The sequence below is a fragment of the Ammospiza caudacuta genome, chromosome 16, assembly GCF_027887145.1.
Source record: "Ammospiza caudacuta isolate bAmmCau1 chromosome 16, bAmmCau1.pri, whole genome shotgun sequence".
NCBI lineage: Eukaryota > Metazoa > Chordata > Aves > Passeriformes > Passerellidae > Ammospiza > Ammospiza caudacuta.
This window is the reverse complement of record NC_080608.1, coordinates 1,611,024-1,638,860: the sequence shown is the minus strand read 5'-3', so window position 1 is coordinate 1,638,860 and position 27,837 is coordinate 1,611,024. Positions and strand designations below refer to the sequence as shown.

The following is a 27,837-nucleotide window of genomic DNA, read 5'->3' as shown; positions in this document are numbered from 1 at the left end:
CCCTAAGGGCTCTGTTCTTCCTGACCTCTGCACGGGAACAGAAGACACTTTGCAGAAGCAGTGGGTTTGATTCAACTTCTGACATGTAAAAGCACCCTAAAATCACTCACACCCGGGAATGCTTTATGTTTAAATGCTAAACATGATGTACACATTTACCTGTACACAGGTCAGCACTCACACAAGTTACAGTTACAAGATCAGCATGGGTATTAGCTAACAAAAGGCTACTTTAAAAACTGAATGTAGGATTTTGATACATTAACCTTAAATGAACATTGTAAGGAAACTTAAAGGACCTTGGAAATAAATTATCTGCCCACCTCAGAGAGAAGGGGTGCCTGGTCTGCAGACTCAACAGCCTTTCAGGACAGATGAGTGACAAATGCCACCTAACCAGGGCTCCAAGCCCATCCTTATGCCTTAGTTCTGCTCTAAGGGCAGAGCTGCTGGTGCCTGCGATTTCTTTCAGGGGCCTCAGAAAGCTTTAAGATTCTATCAGTGCCTGACATTTAATCCATTTCCTACCAACCCAAACATCACTTTGCATACTAATGAGTGTCTTGTACAGAGCAATAACTGCTCTCTGTACAGGGATGAGTCACTGCATGGTAAAACTTTAATTTGGATGCGCTACTTCAACAAACCCTGCACTGGAGCTGCTCCTCAGCACTTCTCCCCTCTCCGGGCCCCCCAGATCCTGCTGCCCTCGCTGGAGGTGGCTCAAGCTCTGTGAGGGACTGCAGCCCCTCGGGTGAGGGTGCAACACAAAGTCACAGCTGGAAAAACAAGTTCTCGAGGCTTGACTTGCACACACACAAAGTCCTGTGTCTGCTGGGTGTGCCTGCTTTAACTTCAGCAGCATTCAGCCTCCTGCATGCCAAACCCCTTCCAATCCTCACTGGTGGAGGCTCAGGCTGGAAGAATGGGCCCCAGTCTGTTTTGTCTGCATTAATGGAATGTGGCTTCAGCTTTGATGAGAACACCCCAAATCTCCAGAAATAAAAGTGTCAGCAGAATATATCTACCAGGGTTTTAACAAGTGGTATTTTAATTTGTTTGGAAATGCAAGAGGGTTTAGGGAAGAGAAAGAAGAGTTATGCAGGAAGCTGCTGAAGCACAGGTGTTAAAAACATGCACATTTTAAAAGGAGAGCTTGAGTTTTGGTGTGGTGACATGACACAGGATAGAGTTCAGCAGACACACTGGTTAACATGCCAAACATCTCTAACAAATCACTGTGGTCTAGCTTTGTTTATTGGGAATCACTTTAGTAACCTGAAGTCACAAATAAGCAGTAAATAACAAAAACTACAGATAAACACAGGTTACACATGCAAATTCCTGTTCACATCTCACATGTGCAGGTACATTAAATGCACAGTTCTAAAGAGTCTTGACAAAACCAAGTTTTAACAAAAAAAAATGGTGTTAAAATGCAGGTATGAAAACTTCCATGTGAAGAATATAAAGATACCTCTGTCCCTTTTAGGACTCCAATGCTGCTTTTGATATACCAGAGATGTACGACAGCGACAAGATTCAAGTAAAAGCAGGAAGAGCTTGAGGAAATAATACTGGTCAGAGAATGGGCATTTACTTCTCACTAAAAATACACGGAATAGCTGAATAGGAAAGTCTAGCAAGAGCTTAGGAAAAAAAAAATCACAAAGTTGTAAAGCTGACTAATCACTAATTTTCCTATTTGCTATAGATAACAGCAGTGACATTAAAAGAAACTGCAATTCAACATTTAAAAATGCAACTTACATTTAACGACTTTTCCAAAGTGAAATGCAATGACAGCCTTACACTCAAAATTAAACAGCGCTAGGCTCAGACCAAAATACGGAATGTTCTAGATAAAATAAAAATACAGTATTACTTTTCATTTTTTATTCAGAATGGAATTGAAAGACAATTTCTGAAGCTTGAAAGTAGTAAGTTTCATTTAAACGCAGTTTTCTTCTCATAGATGAGCTTTCCACAAGGGTGCAAGATTTCTTTTTCTGTAATAGCTTGAAGTGTCAAATGAAAAGTTGTTGCCATTCTCACATTAAGAACAAACTGTTGTCATTAACTTAACTGCATATGCTTTTTGCTACAACATTTAAACACATGAACAGACCTATAATGCCTACTGTATCTCACTAAAACAAAAAAGAATACAGTATCTCCATCTACTACTTGTACTGCTTTTAAAAAAGATTAACATTAAAAACAAAGCCACGTTTTCCTTACATCCTTCTTTTTTTTAACCTTCTTTCTTTTGCCTGAAGTCTTCTGCCATTTTATCCAGAATTTTCTGTTGAAAGAAAGCAGTTATATTGGGGATATATTTAAAGAGTTTCTCACAGGCACAACATAAAGAACAAAAACATAAATCCAATTTCCAAGTTTAAAATCTGTGAGCATCAATTGCAATTGCAAAGGTCATAACCAACAAGGCTGGCACTTCTCCCCACCCTGGAGTGGAGCTCTCCTTGGCAAGCCAAGGGAATTCCCTCCCCTTTTGTCATGGACTTGTGACTGAGCCACTTACCCGGGTGGAATCCGCCCTCTAGAGAGGCAGGGACACAATAGCTCAATATCTCCCTTCCCTGAAGAAGGGTTAATTTGGAAGTCTGAGGAATTTGGTACCGCTTTGGTGACATTTGGCAGCAACATCAATTCACCTATTTCATTCTCCCAGCTCTCCAAGAAAAGGAGACTCCCATCTCCAAGCAAGTGTCACTATGAAACAGAAGCTGCATTCCCCCCTTCCCTCCCCAATTCCAAACCCCACCACAGTCACACAAATCACCCACAAGCAGCTCACTGACCATGGAAAAAGCAAAGCAAATCATGTTTCATTCAAGTAATAAAGCTCCCAAATTAGCATTTTCCCCCCTTCCCTTTTTACATCAAGGCTTTAATGTCCCATAAGCAGGTACCTCAATGGAAAAAAAAAAAGAAAAAAGAAAAAAACACCATGGTGATGGATGAGGTGAATTTTCTTCCTACAAGATCCTGCATGGGAATTGATTTTCTGATCTACTCCTTCACAGTATTTGGTGACAATTTCTGTGCCATCTGCCTTCCTGGGCCCTTTGTTTATTTGGGGGTTCCCTGTTACTGCAAGAAGGCAAATGTTTGAATTATGAGGTGCCACATTCTCCTTCTCTGTGGAGCCCTTGGGGTTTGCTTTCAGCTCAGGGATCAACTGCCCTGCAATGCATTAATGTGACACTGCAGGACTATCAGAATTCCTCTGGGATTGCCCTTTCCTGGAGGTCATGTTTGCAGCTCACAGTATGAGGTTACAGCAGCAGCATTGTCACTCATGCCATGCAATCATGTGATACCTCATCCACTTAGAAAATGGAAAAAGTGCTCACAAAATCAGAAGTTGCAAAGGTTTTTCCTTTTTTAAACATATAAAAGCTTCATCTTAAGCTTTGTTGACTGGTTGAAAACATTCCCAAAGGGACAACTGGAAGGGATCTGGGCCATCTGTATTTACTCTGCATCACTACTTCTAGGCCTGGCCTTATTCCAATTGGAATTCCCTCTTTAATCCAAATTTACAAGATGAAAAAAAAATGCTGGAGCCACTCTTTAAACTGTGTATTCTGCATACTGTTTTCACAAGATGATGTTTTGGAGAGGTCTATCTAGAGTTGAAAGTGAATAAGCCAATTTCCACTGCCTGAAAGGTATTTTTATTGTCAGTCCAGTCTCGTTGAGCTCTATTCCCCAGAAAGAATCAAGCCATTTAAAATGAACAAGTTTTTGCCTTACCTTCAACTTTTGATAATGAGGAAGGCTGCTGCAATGGGTCTTTTTTGCAACATCTTCATTTGTGTAGAACAGGGAACACAATTTGCAATAAAACCCTGTTTTGGGTACCACATAATTCACACCTAGAGGAGTAAACACCACAAAATAAACTAAGAGATCTACTCTACATAATTTCTTTTAATGTCATATGTCATTTCAGCTAAATCTTAAAACCATAATTCACTTTACATTAAAAGCTGCTTTATCTTTAAAAGTCTCTGTTTTAGTTTAGTCAAGGAGGGGCCTAGTAGTAACTAAATATGTGCAGTTTTTTTTTTTTTTTTTTAATTTAAAAATCAATCTTTTGGTTTAAGAGTCCATTTTATTAGGTCCTTCAAGAACTCACAACGTTTTGTGATCAGTTTTGGAGTATTTAATATGACTCTGAACTATTACCACTGTTGTGCTAGCAATTGAATTTGTGTTGCTAAAAGATACCTCTGTCAATTTCTGCCTAAGGAAGGGGTTATGAAAACTCTATGAAAAGAAGGAATAAAGGAAGAAAGTACTGGGTTTAGGGCAGGAGTGAAAAGGGGGAGGAGGGGAAAGCCCTAAAATGAAAGGCTATGGGGCAATGTATCGCCAAAAATAAAAGTCAGATGAAATGAGAAATGCTACTGCGATGCACAGAGACATTTTGGAAAAGAAACGGAAACAGCCTTACCAACAGGAATGTTTGGCTGGTATGGCCCAATCCTAAACTCATCTGGGACAAGAGGTTTCTCCAGAACACTCTTTGTTTCCTGCTCGCCCTGGGGGTCTGTGCTTTCCTGGGTGCTTTTCTCAGCATCCTGTGCTGTCGTAGCATCAGAACCTTCAACACTTTCAGCCTTGGCGTTCTCCTCGCTTTTTGTTCCGTTTTCTAACGTTTCACTCTCCTGCTCTGGCTCCTCAATCTTGTCCACCTTGATCTCTGCCAGGCTGTCCTCGCCCTTGCCCGCAGCCTTGGCAGCCAGCCCGGACTTGCGCAGTTTCTGGTGGTCGGAGTCCTCCTCGTCGCCCACCTCGTCCAGGGTGACGAAGCCCTCCATGCTGCGGGGGAAGCCGCCCACGTAGCGCTGCGGGGACAAGGGGCCGTGTCAGCTCAGCCTGAGTGCTGCCCTCAAACTCCCTGAGCTTCAGAGCACAAATACATCCCCCAAACTCCTCCTGTGAGAGCTGCCTTGCTCACTCACTCAAGGTTTAACCAGCTCTTTCTGTACCCCACTGCCCCCAGAATCAAGGGTTCCCAGTCGCAATGAGTTTTTTTTTTTTGCATCTGGAGTGGCCACTGTTTCACCACAGCAACGTAATTTCAACTTAAGAACAGAGCCAAAATCACTTAAATTCTCAAGATGAAAGTTCTTTTAACATGAGTACCTTAAGTGAAAGTAATTTTGGAGTGCACAAATTTTGTTTCTGAGAATCCCGCAAGATCCTTGAATTCATGGCCTGAACAGAAGGCAAAACCTTACAAGAACTATTGTCTCCACTAATGATATGAAAGTTCATCATCCACATTATAACAACCACTAAAACACAAACAAAACCCAACCCAAAGCCACCAACCACCCAAACTGTGAAAGCCTCTCAAAATCCAGGTTTCATTAGAAGAGGCACTGTCTAAATTCAGAATTTTTGGAAATGCTCCTGCTGATATGGAGATATCACTATTCCACATACTTAACAGCAACTGAGAGCAGGACTGAGGCAGCATCAGCTTTGTGAATGTGGGTTTCAAAGAATAAAGTTTGGCTCTGAAGCAGTTTGTCACAGCCAATGCCCACATACCAATAAGGAACACTAAGAAAACTGGGAAATGCCATTTGCATGGCCAGTATCCATCTCAGCACCATTAACCAGGTTCCTGACAAGGATCCCCCAAAACTCAGATCCATGCACATCTCATTCACTAATCAGGAACGTGCCTTTCTTGCAAAACAACATTCCAAGTCAACAAATTACTACAACTTTGCACACTACTCCACAGAACTGAGTGTGATTAACAAAGCAGGCAGGACATAAAAACCACAAGAGTGTGGGATATGTGGTGAGAAAAAGGGAATTCACAGCAAGTAGCTTGTGACTGGAAACACCTTGAACACATTTCTTGTCTTTCTCCAGTGGGAAAGGGGCCCTGGCTGACTGCAGATGGCCCCAACTGCCCCTCAGTTTAAGGTGTAGCTGTACATCCAATTCTGTCCAAGCCCAGATTAGCCTCAAGCTCCCATTCCACTATTTTCGAACATAATTTCTGGCTCATGGGTAACTGCAGGCAGTTTGCTGAGAAACTGCTTGGGAGAACACAGCTCCTGGCTAGAGTATTAATCAAAAAAGGGGTGAAAAGCAAGCAAATCCCCAGCAAGCAACAAGGGTAGAAGCCCCAAAATTAAAGCTTCTGTCAAAACAGAATCAGGGATCTATAACTGAATCCACGTGCAAGTTACACCCAGTGAGATCTTCCATTTTCTTCACAGAGCTTTAACACCTGTTCCTCTCCAGACAGGTGTTTTAAAGGCCCACAGAGGAAGGTCTGCACCAGAATGTACATGGTGTGCTACCTAAGTTAGACAGGGCTTCCCCCACTCAGCAGCTCACTGTGTGAGTTACCTTTTTAAGCTTTTTCTTGGCTGCTGGAGTGGTTGCAGCATTGCCCTCAGTTTTTACAGTTGCATCATCAGGCGTGTCCTTTTTTTCCTCAGTAGCCACATCACCTAAATTGGCAACATCTGCATCCTCTCCTGCTGAGCTGCCACTTTCTAACAGTGCTGCTGCCTCCTCCTCATCCACCAGCAGCTCATCTTCAGACTCCAGGAGTAAACTGGGCTCATCTTGCTCTGTCTGTTCCCCACTTTTGGCACCTGAAGGCTCAGCAGCATCCTCCTGTTTCTCCTCTTTTGCTTTTTCTTCTGTATTGCCACTTTCAGGTTTCTGAGCAGGTTCTGTTTTGGACTTCTTATCACTGGGAGAATCTTTGCTGTCTGGGGAATATGTTCTCTTTCTGTAAAGAACAAAGAACATTGCTGCTTGTAAACCTGGAGAGAGTCCAGAAATTACTAAAGAAAAAGATCATATTTCTTTAGACAACCCTAGAAACTATTGTGTTTCAGTTCAGAAAATGGAAAGCTGAGGGAAACCCTGAAGGACATCATTCTTCAAACATACAAAAGGCTGCTCCAAGGAGAAATTATCCTTACAAGACAGGACAACTGCTTGTGGGTTTAAATTGCAGGAAGGCAAGGCTAATTAGGGACTGCAAAGGATTTCCTGAGGAGCCTGAAGAGGCTGTGAAATCTCCATCATTAGAGGAAGAGGGTGGGTAGCATATTTGAAACAGTTAATCTCTGGGCACAACCTCCAGCCATTTGATCTCAAAGCTTGCCTTTTTTGTATTGTTTCTATACTCTGTATAAGGTATTTTCATATTTCCTTTAAACAATATCATGCTTTAACAATAGGAAATTACCTGGTTTTATCCTTTTTCAGCAGTTCAACTCCTTTGTTGGGAATCTACAACAAAATTTTAGAAATCTGTGAGTCACAGCAGATTATGACTTACACAACTGCTGCAGCATTAATTCAGACCAGAATCCAATCCAGCCAAGTCCTTCCAGCTACATTAACCCCCAGGAGCTCTGTCCATGTCACCCACCAACTGATCAGTAAACCTTTATTTCATGTCAGACAGGATCTGACCAACCTAGAAATCCCCTGCCTGTATTCACAGTAATTATTCAATACAAAACAAATGGGATATCCTGCTCCAGAAAATTCACATACAATTCTTGGTTTGTTTATGAACCAACAGCATGTAGTGCAGGCACTGGCACAAATCAGTCCTAAGCTGTACTTTTTTCCATCATTAATGAAAACCTTTAGCAGACTCCCATCACTTGAACTGTTTATGAATTACTGAACAGGAAATGTCACTTGTAGGCAGTAACAAGGAAATCTATTCCAATTGCCTCTAAGTGCTCATTTTGCTGCACTACCATGTGCATCACTAAGATTTCTTCAAGCTCCACAACAAAGCTGATGTTTCTAGGAGACAGCCTGACACTTCAGATTTCTCCTACTTTCATTATCACAGGACTTTATTATTATCACAGAATATTCTGAGTTGAAAGGGATCCATAAGGATCATCAAGTCCAGCTCTCCAGTGAATGGCCCAAAAGGGTTGAACCCACAACCTTGGCATTATCAGCACCATGCTCTGACCAGCTGACCTCCTCTCAGTTTTCTACCTACTGTCACAGTCTGATGAAGAACCACCTATAATTGCATGGATATTACCCTAGTGTTATGTAAAAAAACCCTTCAGTCAATCTTTCCCTCCCTTATATCAGCTGCACAGGCAGAGGTGCAGTTCTAATACATTGTAAGTTTTCACAAACCTTCTTCATTTTCAAAGATGAAGGGGAAAGAAAAAGGATCCCACATTAGAGAATGTTCTAAATGGAGTAATTTTAATTAAAATCTACATAATTTACTCTAAAATCTGAATTATAGCAACTGGGTTTAATCTGAAAGGAATATCCTTTAACTTGTCTCATAACACCACACTCATGCCAAGTAACTGCACTTGAGGAGCCAGAAAATATCACATCCAACTGTTCAATTTTACATGCAACACTGAATTTTCAATAAGCAATGGCTGTCATCTACTTCCCTTTACATGTTCAACTACAATTAAAAATTCCTTACCCTTAACACCAGTTTCTTGTATTTTTCAGATAAATCCACTTTGACACATCTGCCTTGGAACCAAAGGGCTTTGTTGGCACAATGCTCAACCATGGCCAAAGCATCTTCTCTGGTCTCCATCTCAATGAAGGCCTGAAAAGATTAAAACACACATTACAAAGGACTCTGAAACACACAACACTTTTCCAGGCAGTGATTTAACTTAAAACACAGCATTTCCAAATACTGAAACAAAATCATGAGGTTTAACTACATCTATCCTCACCAAACACTAACATTTACCCAAGTGCTCTACAAACCCCAGCTTTTCCACTCAGAACATCTGTCCCATAGACAGTTCTGAAATTAAACAGGCATTCGAATAATCTGCCAAAAAAGTCACCATAAAGTAAAACATGATTTAAATAAAAAAGTATCAGGACAATGAAACTCTTATTTAGTGCTTATGTACCTGGGAATTTCAGGGTAGCTGTGAGACTACCTCAGTATTTTATTTTTGGTTTTTGAGAGAAGGCTGAAACAGAAAGGCAGCAACTGCTGCTCCTCCAGCTTTGTGAGGAGATCTCATGAGGCTGCTGAATGAGCTTTAAACCAACACATCTGGGTTGGAGTATCCTTGCCAAAAAAACTGAAAGCTGTTTCAGCAGCCAACTTAGACAGCAAAGGGATTTTGTTTTTCCAGTGAAAAAAGGTCAGGGAGGACTTCCTAGGGGTCACACAATAGTTCAGTAATTTTTCACTTCTCAAGTGTGGCATTAGGGGATTCAGGCACCCATCTCTTTGTAAGAGCAGTAGAACTTTCTTTTTTACTCAAGAGAGCAATGAACTGGGACAGTAAAGCTTAAAAAATTAGAGCTAAATAGTTTAAACTCCTGTATATTTATAGAAACCTTGACCATGCACATCCAAAGCATTTCACTACACACATGCAATGGTCTGTCTTCAAATCTTTCTCTTCCAAGCTAGAAAAGCACAGTAGGACTGCTTTTGTTTAAAGAATGAAAAATAAAGGGTGAATAAAAGAAACATGTAACAGTGGAATATATTTATGTTTCATAGAAAATGTTTTTTCAGCCCTAAGGAAACAATCCCATGGGTTTTTCAGCCCTAACAAAACAAGGCTCCAGGCAGGAATCTGCATAATCCAGTAATTCAACTTCCTTACTGAAATACATTTGTTCTGTTTTTAAAGCAGTTCATATCCCAGGGACATCCCACAGGAAGCTCCAAAGCAAACCCCTGACCTAGACAGACCCTGGGTCATTTCCAAACCTATGCCAGAGCACCAAGTCCATATATGCCCCAGGTGAAGGTGTAATTTTTTCCCAGTTAACCCCCCTTCAAGGCCTGCCCCAGGATTCCCCTGCTTCACCTGGCTTTTCATTCTCATGAGGATGTAGTTCTTGATCTTGCCATAGGGCTCAGCCAGCTTGAGCACGGCGTTGTCGGAGTAGCCCGAGTGGGGCAAATTGCTCAGGTGGATCACACGACCGAGCTCTGGTTTTGGGGGCTCAGTCTTTTGGTCAGGCTTACCCTCAGGTTTCTAAGATTAAAAGGGAAAGGGTTTTTTTAAGATCCATATAAAAAATATAGTGACTGTTCCTTGATTAATCTGATGCACTGAAAAGTACAGAAATTAGGAATAACTAAAATGCAGCAGCCTCATAACACTGACTGCCCCAAATTAAAATAAGGCAATGCTAAAAAAGCAGAAGTGTTTTACCTTTATTCTCTTGTATTTCTGTGACAAGTGGACTCTGACTGGTTTACCAAACACCAGGGCAGGTGTTGTTGAATAATATTCCACTGCAGCCTGGGCATCTTCAGTGGTTGACATTTCAATAAATGCCTGAAATCATACAAAATCAAATTAAGTGCTGTTCTTTCAGGAATCTAATTTTGTTTCAAATTTTCAAGCTCTTCCATGCTTCCTTATAAAAATAACTGCATCAGAAATGAAAACTGCTTTTTGGTTACAACATGAACTGACCTGCAGAACTTGGCAGACACTTTATTTAGGTGCACAAACAAAACAATTTTGTTTGTTTACATTCCACCTAGATTTGGATTCAAAACATTCAATTGCTTCCTGCTTTTTCCACTTCTACAGTATTGCTTTTTTTCACACTTCAAAATAAGGCACACTCCATAATACAAACTAAGATCAAGTAAGTTTTCAGATAGCTTTCAAACAAGAGCAGAATGTGGTGTTGTTGAGAAAGCAATGAAAACCAACCAGGAGGATTTTCCAATATACAAGTGAAAATGCAGAAATGAGCATTGCTGGAAACACTCCTTTCCTTTCCTTCCCTTTCCCACATGCCCCGATGCCAGATGTGCCATCTCAGTGGGTGGCTGAGCAAGTCCTTTGCCAAAAACAAAGCTCAGACAGTGACAGGAAGCCCAGCAGACACAGCAGCCAGCCCCACCAGCAGTGCCCTGGGACCCAACCTCACCTCATTGATTTTGTTCAGAATCAGGTGATTTGTGATTATCCCAAAGGGTTCAACAAGCTGCAGCAGCTGATATCTCAGGTTCTTTCCCCTCTGGAAATCCATGATGTGCACAACTCTGCTTGTTTCCTGTTGAACACACAGCATGAGAAATCCTGAGTACCAACAAACCTAATTCGGCCAAGGCTCTGCTCTACTGGTGTAACTGTTTAAGTTTCTAAAAACTATTTTTAACTATCTTCACTAGTGACCAAAGGATGCATCCAGAAAAGGCACAGAATTTCTATGGATTTCCAGAGCAAGATGCCTGCCATGCCAAAGCTCCCTTTCCTTAAGTTCATTTCCCACAGCTTTATGATAAAGAGAACCTCTAAAGAAGTTCTGTACACTTTTGGAATAAATATTTTGTAGAGTACTCAACACAACAAACTCCCAATCTCCTGCCAAAGTTTCAGTACTTCCACACAAATTTTAAAATCTCACTTCTAAAGACAATCAACTAATTAAAAACAAAATCCACACCTTAAGCAAACACAGAAAAATTGTACAACAAAAACGTGAGTTAAAAAAAGGAAATAATTTCAATACTAACCACTCTGCCCTTCTGCATGTGTCTGGGTCCTTGCATATTTCCATTTCCAGCTCCTTTAAGAAATTAAATTAATAAACAATCTTAGTTAAATCTGTAAGACTGGGATTAATGTGTCTCATCATGAGTTCTTAAAAGATATGTCACTTGTAATACCAGAGTGCGATCAAGTTCTTAAAACTAATTATTTCATTGCACTCTAAAAAGGCTTTTTATTTATTTCAGAGCTCTTGTAACCTGGGGTCCACACATCACCAATTCAATCACAATACCCATTAAAAAAATCCAAAAAACCAAACACAAAAAAAACTCCCTTTCAAATAGTTTGGCCTACAGTTAAATCTGAGATACTTTGAAAAATTAATTATGTTATTTTAATGTTATAAAGTATGAATGCATCTATAATCTAAAAAGTGCAATATTTGTAAGTAAACATAGTAATGTGTAATATTTGTAAAAAATTGTGTAAAAAAGTGTAATATTTGTATGTAAGCAAGTAAAATATTTGTACTCTGTCAGGATATCCAGGTAAATTAATTAGTTTTGCTCTTTTAGTTATTTGAACTATCTAAAGGTAGGAAGTAAGAGCATCAGGCAAGAATCTGATTCTTAACCTCCTTTCCTGAGAGGAAGAGGTTTGCATCATCCATCTTCCCACTTCTATTCCAATTTATTTCTCATATTCACTTGAAAATAGGGGGAAAAAACACTTAGGACACTGAATTCTTACCAGAAAACTGCACCAACATGTAGCTACTCAGAACACAGACAGAAAAATCTCCTACATAGGAAAAAAAAATCCAAGTGCTCAACACATGTAGATTAATCTCAGTTAAAAATCCCCAGCCATAGGGAGGTGGCAGCTGGCAAAAAGGTGAAGTGTGGGAACTCAGTACCAGTCTTTAATCCCACCACAGCCAAAGTATTTTAGCTCTAGTGCTGAGAAAAAGATTTTCCTTTACTGTTTGAGAACACCAGTGACAAATTAAAGCAAGAATAAAAAAAAAAAATCACAAAACCCCTGAAAATAAGCCTGGTGAAGGTAGGTGCCTGCTGAGGTTACCTCTGGGCCCAACAGGAGGTCCTCCAAGGTGGAATGGAGGTGGTGGTGGTCCCAAAATTCCCGGTGCAGGGTTTGTAGATTGCTGCAACATAAAGGGATCACCCCTAAAAAAAAAGGAGAAAACACACTGTCATTTTAAACCAAGGAACTGTGAAGCTTTCATTCACAAAACACCCTAATTTCTGCAGAGCTTCTATGCACACAACTCAGGCTACTTTTACTGCTGCCCTTCAGATGGACAACAAAGGGAGGAACCCATTTGAACAAAAAAAAAAAAAAAAAAAAAAGCTGTTCACATAAAATGTTAGGAACTCCCTCTGCTTCAAATAAACAATTATAAATACTTCAAAATTAATTACTACTTACATTCCATGTCCTGAATCACTGTCAGGATTCCATTCTGGGTATCTTAAAAGAAACAAAATTAAAAGAAAATGTAAGAAACATGCCATCTCCTCTAGCTGTGTAACACAAGCAGCAATACCTGGAGGTGTAAGACAGCTGCAGCACAGGCAACACTCCAGGCCCACTGCCAGAGCCATGAGCAGCTGACAGAAATGCTGCTCTTCAGGACAAACTCCCTACTCTGTTTGCATATCTGCCGGTTTTACAAGAAAAATGTACAAGTGGTATCAACAACTACAGTTACAACAGATTCTCAACTGCTAAGTTCTAGCTGTTACATATACATCAGTAGGATTCCAAAGCTATGAACCAGGATCCCTTTTTGTCCTGAAGATGCTCCAAGTTGCTTTTATCCCCTAGAAGGCACAGTAAGTTTTCTAAACTTGCTTTGTGCAACTGTTATTTATAATCAGGGAACACTGTGAGCTGGAAAGGACCCCCAAGGACCATCCAGCCCAGCTCCTGGCCCTGCACAGGACAGCCAGGAATGGCAGGGTGTGCCTGAGTGCTGTCCCAGGCTGAGCCCTCCTCCCCAGTTACTGTACTTCCAGTTCATACATTTCGAGCAGCAGCTGACAGCGGCGGCTGTGAGTCGCTCCATTGATGTGATGGTTCCACTCCTGCACAAAGTAAACAAGGCACAATTAGCAGCCACACAGGGCGGCCCTTCCCACAAAGTCATGGCCTACAGCAGCGTCTGCTCTGCTAAGCTGCAGTTTTGCAGATCCATAGAATGGAATCTGTGCTGGTGCTTTGAGGAGACACTGACACTGGACCTACCTCTTCTCTGCTAACCTGGCTCAAAAGGTGCCTGATGGGAACGGGGCTGCTGCTGCCTCAGAGTGCAAAACTCCCTGGAAAACTCCAGCCCAGGCACAGAGGGCCATGGCAGCCTTTGCAACTGAAGGCTGTTTGTATCTCTTCAGGCATTGCAGAATTTCCTCTACTCTGCTTCATTCCTCAGATTTCTACAGATTATTATGAAGTAAGACTCAAATTTTTAGAACCATAAAGAGGCCAAGAAATTGCACGGAATTCAGAAAGGAAAGACTAAAAGAAACCTAAGTGCATAGCTAGGACAAACTACAAATATATAGGTGAAATATAAAATATATGACCACTTGAGGGGAATAATAAAAGAAAAAAGCAGATCTAAACCAAGATGGTACAAAGGAGAAGTAATGAAATTGAACCATATTATCCAGGTAAAACCCCTCCTGGTTCTGGTTTAAGCACTAGAAAGGAATGAGGGATTTCTGCTTTTTCTCTGCAGACCATTTTAACTACAAAGGGAGTTACTTATTTTAGTGCCTGAGCTCTGTATCTTTATACTCTTACAAGTACAAACACAAATCTGTGCTTTATTCACATTTGTGAAGTGACAGAAGCTCTGGAGTTTCCCTGCTGCACATCTGGGAGCCACAGCCTGACCTTCACTCTGCTGCTCCTCAGGGAAGAAAAGCACCAGCAGAGATAAACAGGGGGGAGAGTTATTCAAGAGCCTTGGGGCTGAAGGTTTTCTCCAACTGAAGGTTTTTTCTTATCAGCCACATTTTCAACTATGAACACAAAGTGCACTGGCAACTGCTTTATGCGGCTCTTCTTAAATGTCTGCTTCTGCTCAGCACCCACAAAGGATTTTTGCCTAATCCCTTATCTTTCCAGATTTTTGGTCTCTGCCACACTACAGCAGTCCTGGATACAATGAGACATTCCCAAGGCTCACTGTAGTGTTTCCATATGTTAAATGCCTATCCTGCACTTCCTACAAAGGAGAAAAATCTGGATTTAAAGTCTCTCATAAAGTACTACAATATTACTCCATGATGCTCCTGACATGGAGCAAGATGAAGTCATCCCTTTTAGCAAGATGTAAAATGAGAGCACCACTTTTTCTTGTTAACTGCACAAGATGTACGCTCTGCAACTATAAATAGGCTGGCAATTAGGATGAAAAATACCCACCAAAAAAAAAAAATCTATGAACCATTCAATACAAAGTTTCTTCAGTTCAGTACCTGCTACCAAGTGTTAGCATTACACTCTAGAAAATAGTCCTTTAAACCCTAAACCCCTCTAAATTCAGGGGCTGGTTCCACCAGACATAACATGCTTTGAATCTGTCTCAACACAAAACTGATGTAGAAGTTATCTGCAAACCACAAGCAAAGTTTGGGAGATTTAATTCTATTAAAATGCTTTCCAATTGGCAGAAAAGGGGGATGTGATTGCAAGTTCAGATTTCTCTTCTCCCCCAGGGAACAATGGCAGCTCATCTACAATAACTTTTTATTACACAATTCTTAATCTGGATTCCCTTTGCTGCCTGCACCCATTTGGAAGCATCCCCTCCCCAGAGTTTTGGGGCACCAGATTATTTGTATTTACAGGAACTCTTTAACACAAAGGCCCCAAGCTGAGAGAGAGAAAACCTGAACTGAGTTTCTGGAAAACCCAGATTCCCCTTTGGCTGGGTTGATGCAAGCCAGAGGACACTCTGTTCCTCAGAAAATGAGGCCACACTCGAGCACCTAATTTTAGCCAGCCCTCTCCCAGGGCCACAGCCAGGTTCTCCCTCTGAGATGTACCAGGTTCAAGCACTTCACCTCCAAATTCATCTGCTCAGGTTGCATCAGCCTTTTTGTCTCTGGCAGGAAAACAATCCCTCCACATCTAACACCTCATTCCCTGATAAAGGGATCAGGATTGACAAAATGCCTGAAGAACTGGGGCACGATTTACTTCACAGACAGAAAATAAACTTCATCTTAAAATATACACACATCAAATAAAGAAGCAATTAAGAACATCACTAAAATTTTTAAAAAATAACACCAGAAGACTACTCTGCCAATTTAATTTACACTAAGGATATTTAACACCTTGCTTGCATTTTAAACACACATAGCTTGATCAAACACTTTTTAAAATCACCGATATTTTTATTTGGAGGTGGGGAAAATGATATTTTGTTACTACAGTAATAAATTTACATAGTCCCAGCTATGAAAAGCATTCCCTTTCTGCTTTCCATACATTTCGGTTCAAATCAGATTACTTTAAAAGTTATGTTTTACTTGATTTGATTTTGTGGGAGACACAAAATAAGGAATTGTGTAATGGTTGGGTATACAAAGCAGAGGAAAGAAGGAGAGAAAGAAAATTCTTGTGGTGACATGATTTCTGAAATCAGAAATAAAGCCTCGACTTGGGTCATAAGAACCAGATGATCCAACCACAAGTATTTTACTGTGTACTAGCAGTTTTAAAGTCAGAGTATATTCCTAAAAAGAAAAAATCTTTTACATGTTACAGAAGAGGTCAGCCACTTAGGTTATGCTGTTAAAAGAATTTGGTATTTCTCATACCTGGAAAGGTATTTCCATGAGGATATCCTTTCATTAGATCTGCAGTCCAAAGCACACTAAGAGTCACGAGCCTTTAAAATAAAGAGCTAAAAAGACCCCTACTTACAGGATTACTGGTTGCCATCTTCAAGGACCTCAGAAGTTAATGTTTTCAATCTAACCAAATGAAGTCCTTTTACAGAACTGAGCATGGCAGCTAAGCTGTTAACACTTAAAACTTTAGTGAAAATAAACGTCAAATACAGGAGACGAGAAACCTGGATTACTGTATTTTGTATCAAAAGTAATTAAAGCAACACAAGTTCATAAACTGTCAGATCAGGTGGAGCCATACAGCTTGTGCTCTAGAACTGGTTTGATCCTTTCCTTGCAGGGAAAGAATAATTCTTGTGTTTCAAAAAGATCAGATGTACAGAACAGCACTTTTTGAGAGGTAACTGTAAAGAAATGGTTAGTAACAGCAATTCCACATTGTATCAATTTTACAGTAACAGCATGTATTATGTTTTCAATTGAAGGCCTTCAAGCTAATTAGCCACTAATTGAGACAAGAGGGGCACTGTATTAGCCAATTAGCCAATTAAATTGCCTAGTACACTGGAAATCAGCAAGATGAGTACATTGGAAAAGGTGAAAGTGAGAAGGCTCTGAAAACACCATCTGAATCATGTTGAGCAACCTGCTCCCTTTGCAGAGCTGCACTAGGTGTGGATAACTAAGAGGGAAGTTCCAGCATCACCGAACACACCCGAAGATCCACTCTACTCGTGAGCCAAGTAAAGAACACTACTAGGAACACAGAGCAGGATACTGCAACAGCAGACTGATTGCTGGGAGAGTCTACAGGGATAGATGCAACATGTGACAATAAAAAGTGAGTCTGAAGTGTTCTAAGAGAGTTGTGAAAAAAGGAGAAAAATGACGACAAATTTCAGCCATAGTATGAGATAGAGTGTTAAAGTGAAATTAAAAAGGCAAGAATGAGCTAATCTAAAACGTGGTTTTTACTTTTGCAAATAAGTTCCAGGGCTCTACATTAACTCTTTCCCTCTGGACAGGGAAAAAGCAGAACTGTGCAAGAATGCATCTTAACTACATATAAATCAGCAATCAAGACAGATGTGGAGGAGAGCTGAAACTAGCTTCCGGAATGGCACAGTAGATACACTGCAAAAAAACCCCAAACCAACAAAAAAATACCAAAACCCACCCCAAAACTGCTTGAATGCCAGATGTTTGTGGTTAAGAGAACATGTAGATGTAAAATATAAACAAGATACCCCAGTAGATGATAGCTGTTTGACTTGAAGTTAAGCAATCTGGGCAAATAAAATACATTAATGTAAAGCCCTGGTTTACAATGTTTGTCAACAATTACCTTGCAAATAAACCAAGTGCCTTTTTCACTCTCAAACCAACTTTCAGATCATTTCAAAAGCAACCAGGCCATAGAAATAATTAAAGAAATAGGTAAAAACAGAACAGATACTACAACGTAAAGGAAAATAGAAGTATCTGGTGCATAACTCACCTTATTAGAATGAACTGGCATATCACATATAGAGCACAGATGGGGATAACCCTTCGGTAAGAATCCATGGAAGTCTTCAATATTGCTATTTGGAGGAGCACCTCTCTTTTTCTCAAAGAGAGATCTCTCGGGACCAGGACCACGACCCATTCTGTCATACTCACTGTCAAATTTATGATAGTTATGCGAAGTCTCACCATAAAAAGATTCATCCCTACACCTTTCTCCATCTCTCAATCTGTCATCTTCATAATCCATTCTGTCATAATAACCAGATTCTTGAGAACGACTTCCATGGTCATAGTCAACCACTGGGTTGAGACTAGGACCACGATCATCAAAGCTATCTCTTCTAAAATGCCTTTTTTCTTCCCAATCATCCCTAGGTACTCTGTATGGTGGTTCCCGTGTGGATGATCTGCCATCTCTACCATAACCTTCTTCAGCTCTCCTCCTTTTAAGTTGTAGAAGGATCTGAGGCAAGTTTTCAGGAGTGATCTTGTCCTCTGGATAGCGACTCAGTTCATCTAAGTCTCTAGCAGACAGACCAAAGCTGGCCAAAATGTTTGTGGCCTGGTCTGCATCTCCACGGTGCTGAGAAGACAAAGGGAGCGGACCTCTACTTCCAATGTTAAATATAGACTGCAAATTATGGGAAGAGGTACTACCAGAAGACAGTGCACTATGAGATCCTTGTTGGTTCAATGAAGAACTCATTCCAAGATTCATTAAGCTAGCAAGGCGTGCAGTACCCTGGTTCATCCTTCCAAGAGATGCTGGCATATTTAAAGACTGGGTAGCAGCAGCAAGAAGGCCTATTCCTGCAGAGAGGTCACGCCCATGACCTTGTGAATCCCTACTCAGAGATGACTGCTGGAATGACTTGGACATTGTAGAACTAGAGCTTGTCTACTTTATGGATCAAAAAATTCTTTTTGTTTAGTTTTTTTTTTTTTTAAGATGGCTGCAAAGAGAGCTCACACTAGAAAGCTAGGCAAACTTCACTTCAAAAACGGTAACGCCAAGAAAGAGGATCAATAATGACTGCAGATCTTCTTCAAGCTGAGAAACACCAGACAATTCTGTAGAAAAACAAGCAGTTTTAGTCATAAATCCCTTTAAACAGATGCAGTTTTAAACTTATGCATCATGTTGAGCTAAAAAACATTAAAGATCTCAATCTTACAAGGCTTTTATCACATAACAGATTCAAGAGGTACCCAGAACCTACATATATTATTGCAGATAAAAATACAGTAGTGTTTCCTATACATACTACTCTTCTTCCACAAAAAGCTACTTTCACACTGAAGAAAGGTGAATTTCAGAAGTTTGTGATGTCTGAAAGCATCTATAAAGTTTACTGACATGTAAGTCTTGATCTCTGGTTAATGGCTTTATTCTTACCCTACATTACTGTACTGTGTCTGTGAGAAGAACACAAAAAACTTAGGCCCATAGAATCCAAGATGACTTTGGCATATAACACATATTTGAAAATGAAACCTCTAGCACCACAGAACAGGACGAAAGGAAGTTAAAAGTAACTGAAGTTTGGGCAAAAAGTTTCTGCTATAAGATCTGTAAATAAGACCAAACACAATATTCAGTCTTTACGCAGTAAAATTCCAATTACTGATGTGAAGACAGATGTGAACAAGAAAAACAAGTTTTACATTTTGCAGGAAGTAAACAAGACCTCTTGTTCCAATTGCAGTTACACTGCTAACAGCATTTCTGAAGGGATTCTTTACTCTGTTACATGGCAGCTGTGACACACCAGCCTGTACTCTCAGACCTCAAACTAAACAAGGTCAGGCTTAGTGCAGGGATGGGAGACCCAAGGAAAACCCTGCTCCTGCAGGAAGAGACCCCAGTGAGTCAGGAGATGGCACCACATCCCAGTGGCACTGGGGCTGGCACTGACACCGTGACCACCTGTGGGAGTTAAAGATCCTAAACCACTGCTCACAAGAGAGAGGTGACTCTTTGGTGCCCCACTAAACACTGACCTAGCACTCCAACATTAGGTTCAACTGCATTTACACAAAGTTCTAACTAAACAATCCATTAATATCCACAGCATGCTGCAATGAATACATTTCATAAAATGTTCTTTCAGGACAGAGCAGGAATAACTGTAATACTTCACCCCATCCTCCTCCAGCCTTGGAACAGATACACAAAGTTCAAAGCAATTCAACACGTGAAAATATTCCAGCAGGAATAATCTGCTCCTGGGTCCCCAACACTGCCAGTGTGGGCAGAGCAGCTCTGCCTCTCCAGCAGAGCCACCGAGGAGCACATCAAACACACAATCACTGGGAAAAGAAACAGGCACAGGCTGCACAGCTGCAAATGAAGTCAGCTCCCAAGAGAACAGGTAGTTTGGGGAGGAATGGAAAGGACAAAATGAAAGCAAGGATTTTCCTTGAAGAGACCAGCTCTGCAGGAGGCAATGGCTCTTGTACTGGAAAGAGAAGGAAAAAGGTCAAGGTTAGAGGTCTCTAGCTCCACTGCCTGCTCAATACACAGCCTGTTCCAACACTGCACAAAGCTGAAAAGCACTTGGGTTTTTCTCAGTAGCAGCATGTCACAAAACTATGCATTTATGTAAAAAAAACCAAAAGATTCCCTGAAAAATACACAAAACACACATAACTCCTACAACTCCACCTTTGCCAACTAACTTCTTTATACAATTTGCTACACACTCTGTTATCAATGCATTTAAACTCATCTCAGCTACATTTTTAAGATTCAAATATGCTGGAGTCATTAAAATGAAGCTTAACTGTGTGACATTTGTTAAGAATAAGAGATTGAGAAACATGGGTATGAAAATAAGTTTGAAAGTTCTGAGGCAGAAGACAGAAAAACACTGCAGAAAGCTTCAGAGGAAAACAGTAACACAAGAACAGAGGGGGAACATACCAGGTGAATTCTGAGGGAGATGTCCCAGAGAAGGGGGCCACACTGGAGGACACCCGAACACAAAGCACTGAAGAACTACATTGTAAAAATCAAAACTCTTCTGAGTTCAAACAGAGAGGAACTCTAATATTCACCTGGGTACCATGCTTTTATCTTACATTCATTCAGTGTTCTTTGAAGTACTTTTATGACAATTTTACAAGCTAATCCTTACTCATTTAATTTTTACACCTGAATTTCTTCCTAGTTCATTCACCCTCTTTCAGAAGGGTTTGAAGCTGAACTTACTGGGTTCTTCATAAAATCAGGTATTCCAGAGGGCCCTCTGAGCTGAGCCAGCAGGAATTCCACAGATACCCCTGTGGTCAGGACAGGCTCACTGTGTCCTGCTGTTAGTGCAAGGACCAACATTATTCAAGTTTCCACCAAATCAGGAAAGTTCTCCACTTTTGAAAAACACCCTTTATCTGAACAAATGCTCCCTAATCCTCCTGTCACAGCTGTCAAGTGGCAGTTCATTGTGTGCTGCTGCAGAGATTAGCAGGGTGCAAACCCCATGGCACCCCAGGCTGGCAGGACCAGGGCTGCAGGACCCGATGGTGCCATGCTGAGACCCCACTGCAGAGCTTCACAGAACCACACCCAGCTCCTGCAGCTGCAAACACCCAGGGAAGGGGCAAAGGGAAAATAAAAACAGGAAAGATGGCAGAATAACCAAGACAAAGACATAGAGAGGGACAATCTTATGGAAAAGCATGAAGTGGGACAGTAAGACAAGTGTATGATGAAGACACAGCACAAGTTGGCAATTGGTACTAGTCAGGAAATGCCCTACATCCAATTAGGTACTTGAGTACTTAAATTAACCAGTTTGAATATCCTCAAAAAACCACTATTTATCACACCATCATCTTACAACAGCTGCTGCACTCCACTCCTAACCAAGCCCATCCTTTAAGACAACAGAAAGAGGTGGGGAAGAGCTCTACCCTCACTCCAAGGATGTTTAACTTCCACAGGGTCAGGTTTAACGTGGTCCTAAGGCAGCACTTGCTGTGCTGCTGATTCCATCCCAGTATCTGATGGGGACAGGTTCCCATGGAGCAGGGCCAGCTTTTGAGACAGGGTGCCATCAACTGAGTCACAGCAACAAGATGGGCAGGACTGAACAGAGCTGCCTGAGAGCCAGACATGAATTAGTTCAAAGTGTTGTGCTACTTGTTCTCCATGAAATTTCAGCTAACTGGGAACAGACAGCCTTGCAGGTAACACCTTTTTTAAAGATCTCTGGGGAAAAATTTGGCCATATTAAGATTTGAAAATATATATTATCAAGCAATCTTGAAATAAGTTGAAAGTCAAAATGTTATTAGATTTCCAGACAATGAAAACAATTTGTATCTACAAGTTGCAAAAGAGTGTTCTATAAAGGCAGACAACAAAAATAAGGAATTTGAATCCTACAGAGTACACTGTTATCAAACAGAGCCCAAAATGAGGCTGATTTTTAAACACTGTAGAAGGTTTTTCTCTTAGTGTAAATCTGAACATATCTTTTCAATAAAGCTAATGAATATGAACTCTTGCTCCAATATTAAGTTTGACCTGACAACAGTTTAATTCAGTGAATTTTTGGAATATATTGATCATGCTGAACACAATAACCTCAGCTTGTCACCTTTTATGGAACACAAATAGGCTGAAAATAAGTCCCCAGCTCCCTGTTCCTTTTGCCACTCTCAGGGGGTTTTAACTTATGCAGAGTTACTGTAATTTTAATGGTAATCTTGCTCTTAGAAGAACTCTTTTTTTACCCATTCCTCTTCCACTATTTATAAAAAAAGTGTTAAAAATTACAAGTAACTGTTTTCACTTTCTAGTCAGCTTCACTTTCACTTCAGAACACATTGAATTAGAACAAATAAATCAGGTAAAAAACCAAAATTTTATGGTAAAAACCTGAAATTATCTACAAGCTGAAAAGCACACCCTCATTTTGTAACAACACAATGCTTTTGCAGACCGTACACCCTTGGGAAAAAAGTACCACAGAAGTTTTTGGAAGTCTGCTCTTTATAAACATCTATAGGTTTTCCTTATCTCTTACACATCATACTCTGTGTGGCAATCCCTTCTGCCATGGGACAATTCTTCTGCTCCTTGGCAAAACTGGCTCCAGCACATCATGGCAAAAAGAGCTATTGAGGGAAGAGATTGGAATTTGGACACACAGCCCCCCCACGCTGGTCTGAGAATTAATGGTAGCAAAACCAAGAACTTGCAAGGAAATTGGAAGCAGATGTTGTCTAGTTGCTGAATGACCAAGTACAATGGATCTCAAATCCAAGGGATTAACTTTTGGACAACACAGCAAAGGCCACTGCATTGCCCAAAGGCAAAGGAGGAATTGCCCAGCTGCCTCAGAGAAATGCAGATTCCTGCTCATTTCAGCTGCCAATACTCAGAGTGGTAATTTATTTAGTATAGCTGTTCCACATGCAAGAAAAGCACTCATCTTGCTCAAGCCACCTCAAAGGTCATGCCTTCATGAAACTTCAGGAGCACCTGGCACACAGGACTCACGCTTTTTCTGGGCACAGATTAACCACTCTGCTTCAGGCACAACAACTGGAGGAGTTTCAGTTCTTAGGATTATGTTTCTCTTCATCCCAGGGACTTCCTGATCAGAGGAACACAAAATAATCTGAGAGTTGAAGTGACTGTAACAGAGGATTGCTTCAGAACAGGGAAGTGTGACATCTGAACAGAACATTTACAAATGGGGAATTCAAATGACTGGTTTAGCAATTAAGAATCTTTAAAGAACTTACAGTTTTCAACATCTGAATGCAAAAAGGAACATAAAAGAGATTGGTTTCCTATTTCTGTTCATTATGTAATTTAATAAATTCAACCAGGCCTCTCATGTAAGAGGTGCATTTTAAAAGTGCATTTATTCCTTTACATAAACAGAAGTAGAAAAAAGAAGACTCAAGAACAAGAGAAAGAAGGCAAAACCCACTTATTTTTTGAAAGGGAAAGAAGTTTACACCCAGAAACAAGAGGTAACTGTTGTCACTGTGGTGACCACACCACAAACACCTCTATGGCTTCCAGCCATTCCTTCCCACTGCTTTCAATCCCAGGGACACCTTCAGAGCCCCTGCTCTCCAGTAAGAAGATGCACACAGGCTCCTAAAGCTCCAAAAAGCTCCATGGAGGCACTAACAGAGGGGCTCTGCCAAAACCAGTCTGTGTGGAATGCTGTGGGGTTTTACTGGGAAACTCCAGCAACAGAAATGTGCTCCCATGCACAACAAGGACACAATCCTCCTGCATTCCCAGCAGCTGTGGGGACCAACAGCCCCTCAGACACCAAAATTCTGACATCAACCCCAGAACAAATCACAGAACAATTTTTACCATTAAAAAAATTAAAAAGAAAGAAAAAAAAAAAAGAAAAAAAAAAAAAAAAAAAAAAGAAAAACCTCACACAGAACAGTTGTGTGTTCTGATCTGGTAACCTGAATTTCCATCTGCCTTGAGGCATTTCCAGGGCTGGGATAAAATCCTGGTCTTTCCCAGCTGAAATCCTGCTTGAAGTTGCAAGAAGCTGCAGAGAAAAAAATCAAAGAACTGTTTCACTGGTTCAGTGCTCAAAATAAAACCCCTTTTGTTGAAATTATAACTGCACAATATGGTATTTAAACACTCACAAACTAAATGAGTTCAGAAATATTATGAAGTATTTGCTTTTGTTTTCAAGACTTGTTGACTCAGAGAGCTGATGAAGAAAGGAAGCAGCATTAAAAAAAAACCTCATAAATGAACAAACTGAATGGAAATAATTTAATTGCAGCTCTGCTTGCAACAGCTTCTCTCCCAGATTTGTTGAGCCACCCAGAAGCCTCCTGAGTATTACATTATAAAATACCTTTGTATTCACCAAATCTCTCAGCAGAGACATGTGCAATCACAGCAAAGGGCAGCACACAGCTTTTCCAAATTTCTCACCCAATTAATGAGTGCTTTTATTTAAGTGCAGTTTATTCCTGAGTAAACCAATGGTTATAATATAATAGCTATACAAAACTTCAGTCTGGAGCCCCAAACACTGACTCTTCTTCCCCCCTCTTGAACTGATTTTCAGTTTTTATCTTTAGGAACATGGATATCCACATTTTAAGGACACATTTAGGAATTTCTCTGGTGTTCTTTTCCCATCACTTAGTTCCAGGATGTATGTAACACCAAGTGCACAATGTAGAAGTACAAACACTGACTTATCACTTCACAAACACATCCAAGGTCTGAGTGCCAGTATCCTCACTCAGAACTCAGTAATGAATCATTCTGGGAAGTTTTTTTGATAAAATTCAAGACAGAAGTTCAATAATTTCTTGGGAATACAATAAAAACCTTAGTATGTTCCACTACATGTTATAAAAGTAATTTACCATTTTAGCACATTGAAAACATGAAATATTAACGTTTCAAATAGGAGAAGATGAAATCACTGGATCAATAGATTCTTTGTAAAGAAGCTCCTGAAAATGCACCCTTTTCTTCTCCCCATGAAAACTACACAGACTGCTTTAAGAAACTTACATTTTCGACCAGAGCTGCTCCCTACTTATCTGACTCCAGGAAATCAGGACCACCTACAGTTCAAAAAACCTGAAGAATTTAAGGCTGAGTAAAAAGAATGAAGATCGTTCAGCAGTTTGAACCACTATTAGATACTTTTTTCCCAAAGGTCTGCATCGTGGAAAGAAAAACAGCCACACATTTGGAATCTGAGGGATGGTTCAGCTTTCTTTCAACAGCGTAAATGCCTCATTTATCATTTAACAAAGCAGTTTTTCAGGCTCCCAGAAAGTTCTTTTCAACTTCTGGAGGTTTTCAGAATAGGTGAACTTTGTATCTCATTACTCTGACTCTGAAAGCAGTGTGTGTACATTAAAGAAACGGAACGTTATCAATCCACCAGGAGAAGAAAAAAAACACCCCCGCAGCTTGATTTGTAAGCACAGCCTGAATTATATGAAAGTGAAACTGAGTAGAAAGAGGGGTCAAACGGCTGCCTGCACTGACAGGATTCTTGTTACTCAATTCATTAATTCTTAAGGCCAGATGGACATCAAAACCAGCGGTTTTAGGCTCTAACGGCGTTTAGAGGTTAAGGAAGGAGGGAGGAACAGGGCCGGCAGCGAGGCCGCGGCTGGAGCGGGCAGGGAGCAGGGCAGAGCTCCGGGCAGCGGAGCCGGGCCACGGCTGCAGCGCCGAGGGCCCGAGCGGGAGCCGCAGTTCCCGGGCCCGGGGGGCGGCGGGGGGGGTCGGGGCTTTGTTCGGGCCCGGCGCGGCCGCAGTTCCGGCTGGCGGCGGGCGGGGGCGCCCCGGGGGCCGCGGCACCGGCCGGGCCGGGCCTGCGCGTGACCGCCGCGCGCCGGCCCGCGCCCCCCCCGCCGCGCGCTCCCGCCTCGCCCCCCACCCCTCACGGCGGGGCGGCAGCCGCACGACCCCGAGATGGCGGCGGGCCGGGGGCGCGGCGCCGCTCCTACCTGCGGGCCGGCGGGGACGCAACGCGGCGGCGCCTCCCGCTCGGTGCGGCGCCGGCGGCGGGGGAAAAGGGACGAGCGGACGGACGGCGGGACTGAGGGAGGGACAGAGGGACTGAGGCGGCTGCGCGAGCCCCGCGCGCGCCTCGCCGCGCTCGCGAGAGCACGCCCGCCCGCTGCCCGCCTGCTCACGTGCCCGGCGGCGGCCGCCCCGCTCGGCTCCGGTATCGCCTGTGAGTCCGCGCCGCTCCCGCCGCTGGCCGGGACCGCCCGCCCCGCCCGCCGTGAGGGATGTGGGGTGTGGGATGGGGACGGGGAGGAGGCGCAGCCGGTAGGGCTCTCGCGAGAGGTAGGGGCCGCTCACCGTGCTCTCGCGAGAGCGCCGCTGCACCGCGCGCCGCCAGCCCGCCGCCCGCGCCCCGCTCATTGTCCGCGCTCCCGCGGGGTAACATGGGAAGGCGCGGGGGGCGGAGCGGGACGGTGGCCACGCCCCCCAGGAGGAGCACGGGGCCCGGGACCGCAGGTTCGCGGCTCCCCTCAGCCGCTTCCGGGCAGCGGCAGCGCCGGCAGCGCCGGCACCGCCGCCGCGGGCTGTGCCCGGGCTATCCGAGGCGTCCGGGGGATCCAGGCTGTCCGGGATATCCACAGTATCCTCTGGTCCCCACGCTGTTCTCTGTGTCCCAGGGCACGATCGCGGGCAGCCGGCCCCGCCCCGCCCGAGGCCGCTCTCCTCAGCACAACGCAGGTGTCACCATCGCTAAAATATTCAAAACTCTGGGCCCTCGCTGGCTGTGAGGCCGTTAGAAGGTTCTGGTAAAAAGGCCCTGCCGCCGATGTGCAAGGCTGTGCTGTTCCACTGATCCAACATTGCCACCTTGTGCTGGATGAGGAGAGGTCCCTGTGCCGCTGCCCTCCGGAAACCCGTGAGCTGTCACCAAAGTACTCGTACAACCCCTCAAGTACTATTCGTAATTTGGATTTACTCCGTAGTAATTCCAAATTCAACATCTTTCTCCCTATTTAATTTTGTGGCCAAAGAACCGGTCTCTCCATCAGCCTGGAAACTGTTGCGCTCCAGCAGCTTTAGGAAGGTGAGGGTATGTACGTGAATTCAGGGAAAGGAAAAATCTACCTCTTCAATTCATCACAGGCTGATTTTTCTTCTCTGTAAGTGGCCGGAGAGCACAATGAAACAACAACACAAGGTATTTTTAAAAAATGGAAGTGGTACAATATATGTGTTGAAATAACATGGAAATGCTCAGAGAACAATCACAAGAAATTCAGCTCTTAACAAGCTCAAGGTAAAAAAACAATGAAGTGCTCAAAAACAAGCCCATAAATCTAAGTTAACAATCTTCCTGTGCTGTGGTGCTGCAGAGCAGTAAAAGCAGAGCAAATGTAAAGCAATCCAGCCACTTTTGCCTAGCAGA

At 42.2% G+C, this 27,837-nt stretch overlaps 1 protein-coding gene across 5 annotated transcripts; it reads right to left on the bottom strand.

Annotated features, from left to right (window-relative positions):
* Positions 1–1,239: 1,239 nt before the first annotated feature.
* On the bottom strand, positions 1,240–26,846 carry MATR3 (matrin 3). 5 transcript variants are annotated; one of them, XM_058815627.1, is made up of 16 exons: positions 26,769–26,826; positions 17,913–18,994; positions 13,572–13,633; positions 12,975–13,016; positions 12,609–12,712; positions 12,276–12,326; positions 11,549–11,601; positions 10,960–11,085; positions 10,227–10,352; positions 9,876–10,046; positions 8,504–8,635; positions 7,265–7,308; positions 6,409–6,799; positions 4,484–4,877; positions 3,781–3,902; positions 1,240–2,305 (listed from the first exon to the last, which is right to left on the bottom strand). In XM_058815627.1, the coding sequence occupies exons 2-16, from the start codon at positions 18,801–18,803 to the stop codon at positions 2,255–2,257; spliced, it is 2,760 nt and encodes a 919-aa protein (XP_058671610.1). In that variant the 5' UTR covers positions 18,804–18,994; positions 26,769–26,826; the 3' UTR covers positions 1,240–2,254. The 5 variants fall into 5 exon arrangements, with proteins under 5 accessions (XP_058671610.1, XP_058671609.1, XP_058671612.1 ...); XM_058815626.1 differs by lacking the exon at positions 26,769–26,826 and adding an exon at positions 26,408–26,658; XM_058815629.1 differs by lacking the exon at positions 17,913–18,994 and having other exon boundaries at positions 26,769–26,846.
* Positions 26,847–27,837: the final 991 nt, after the last annotated feature.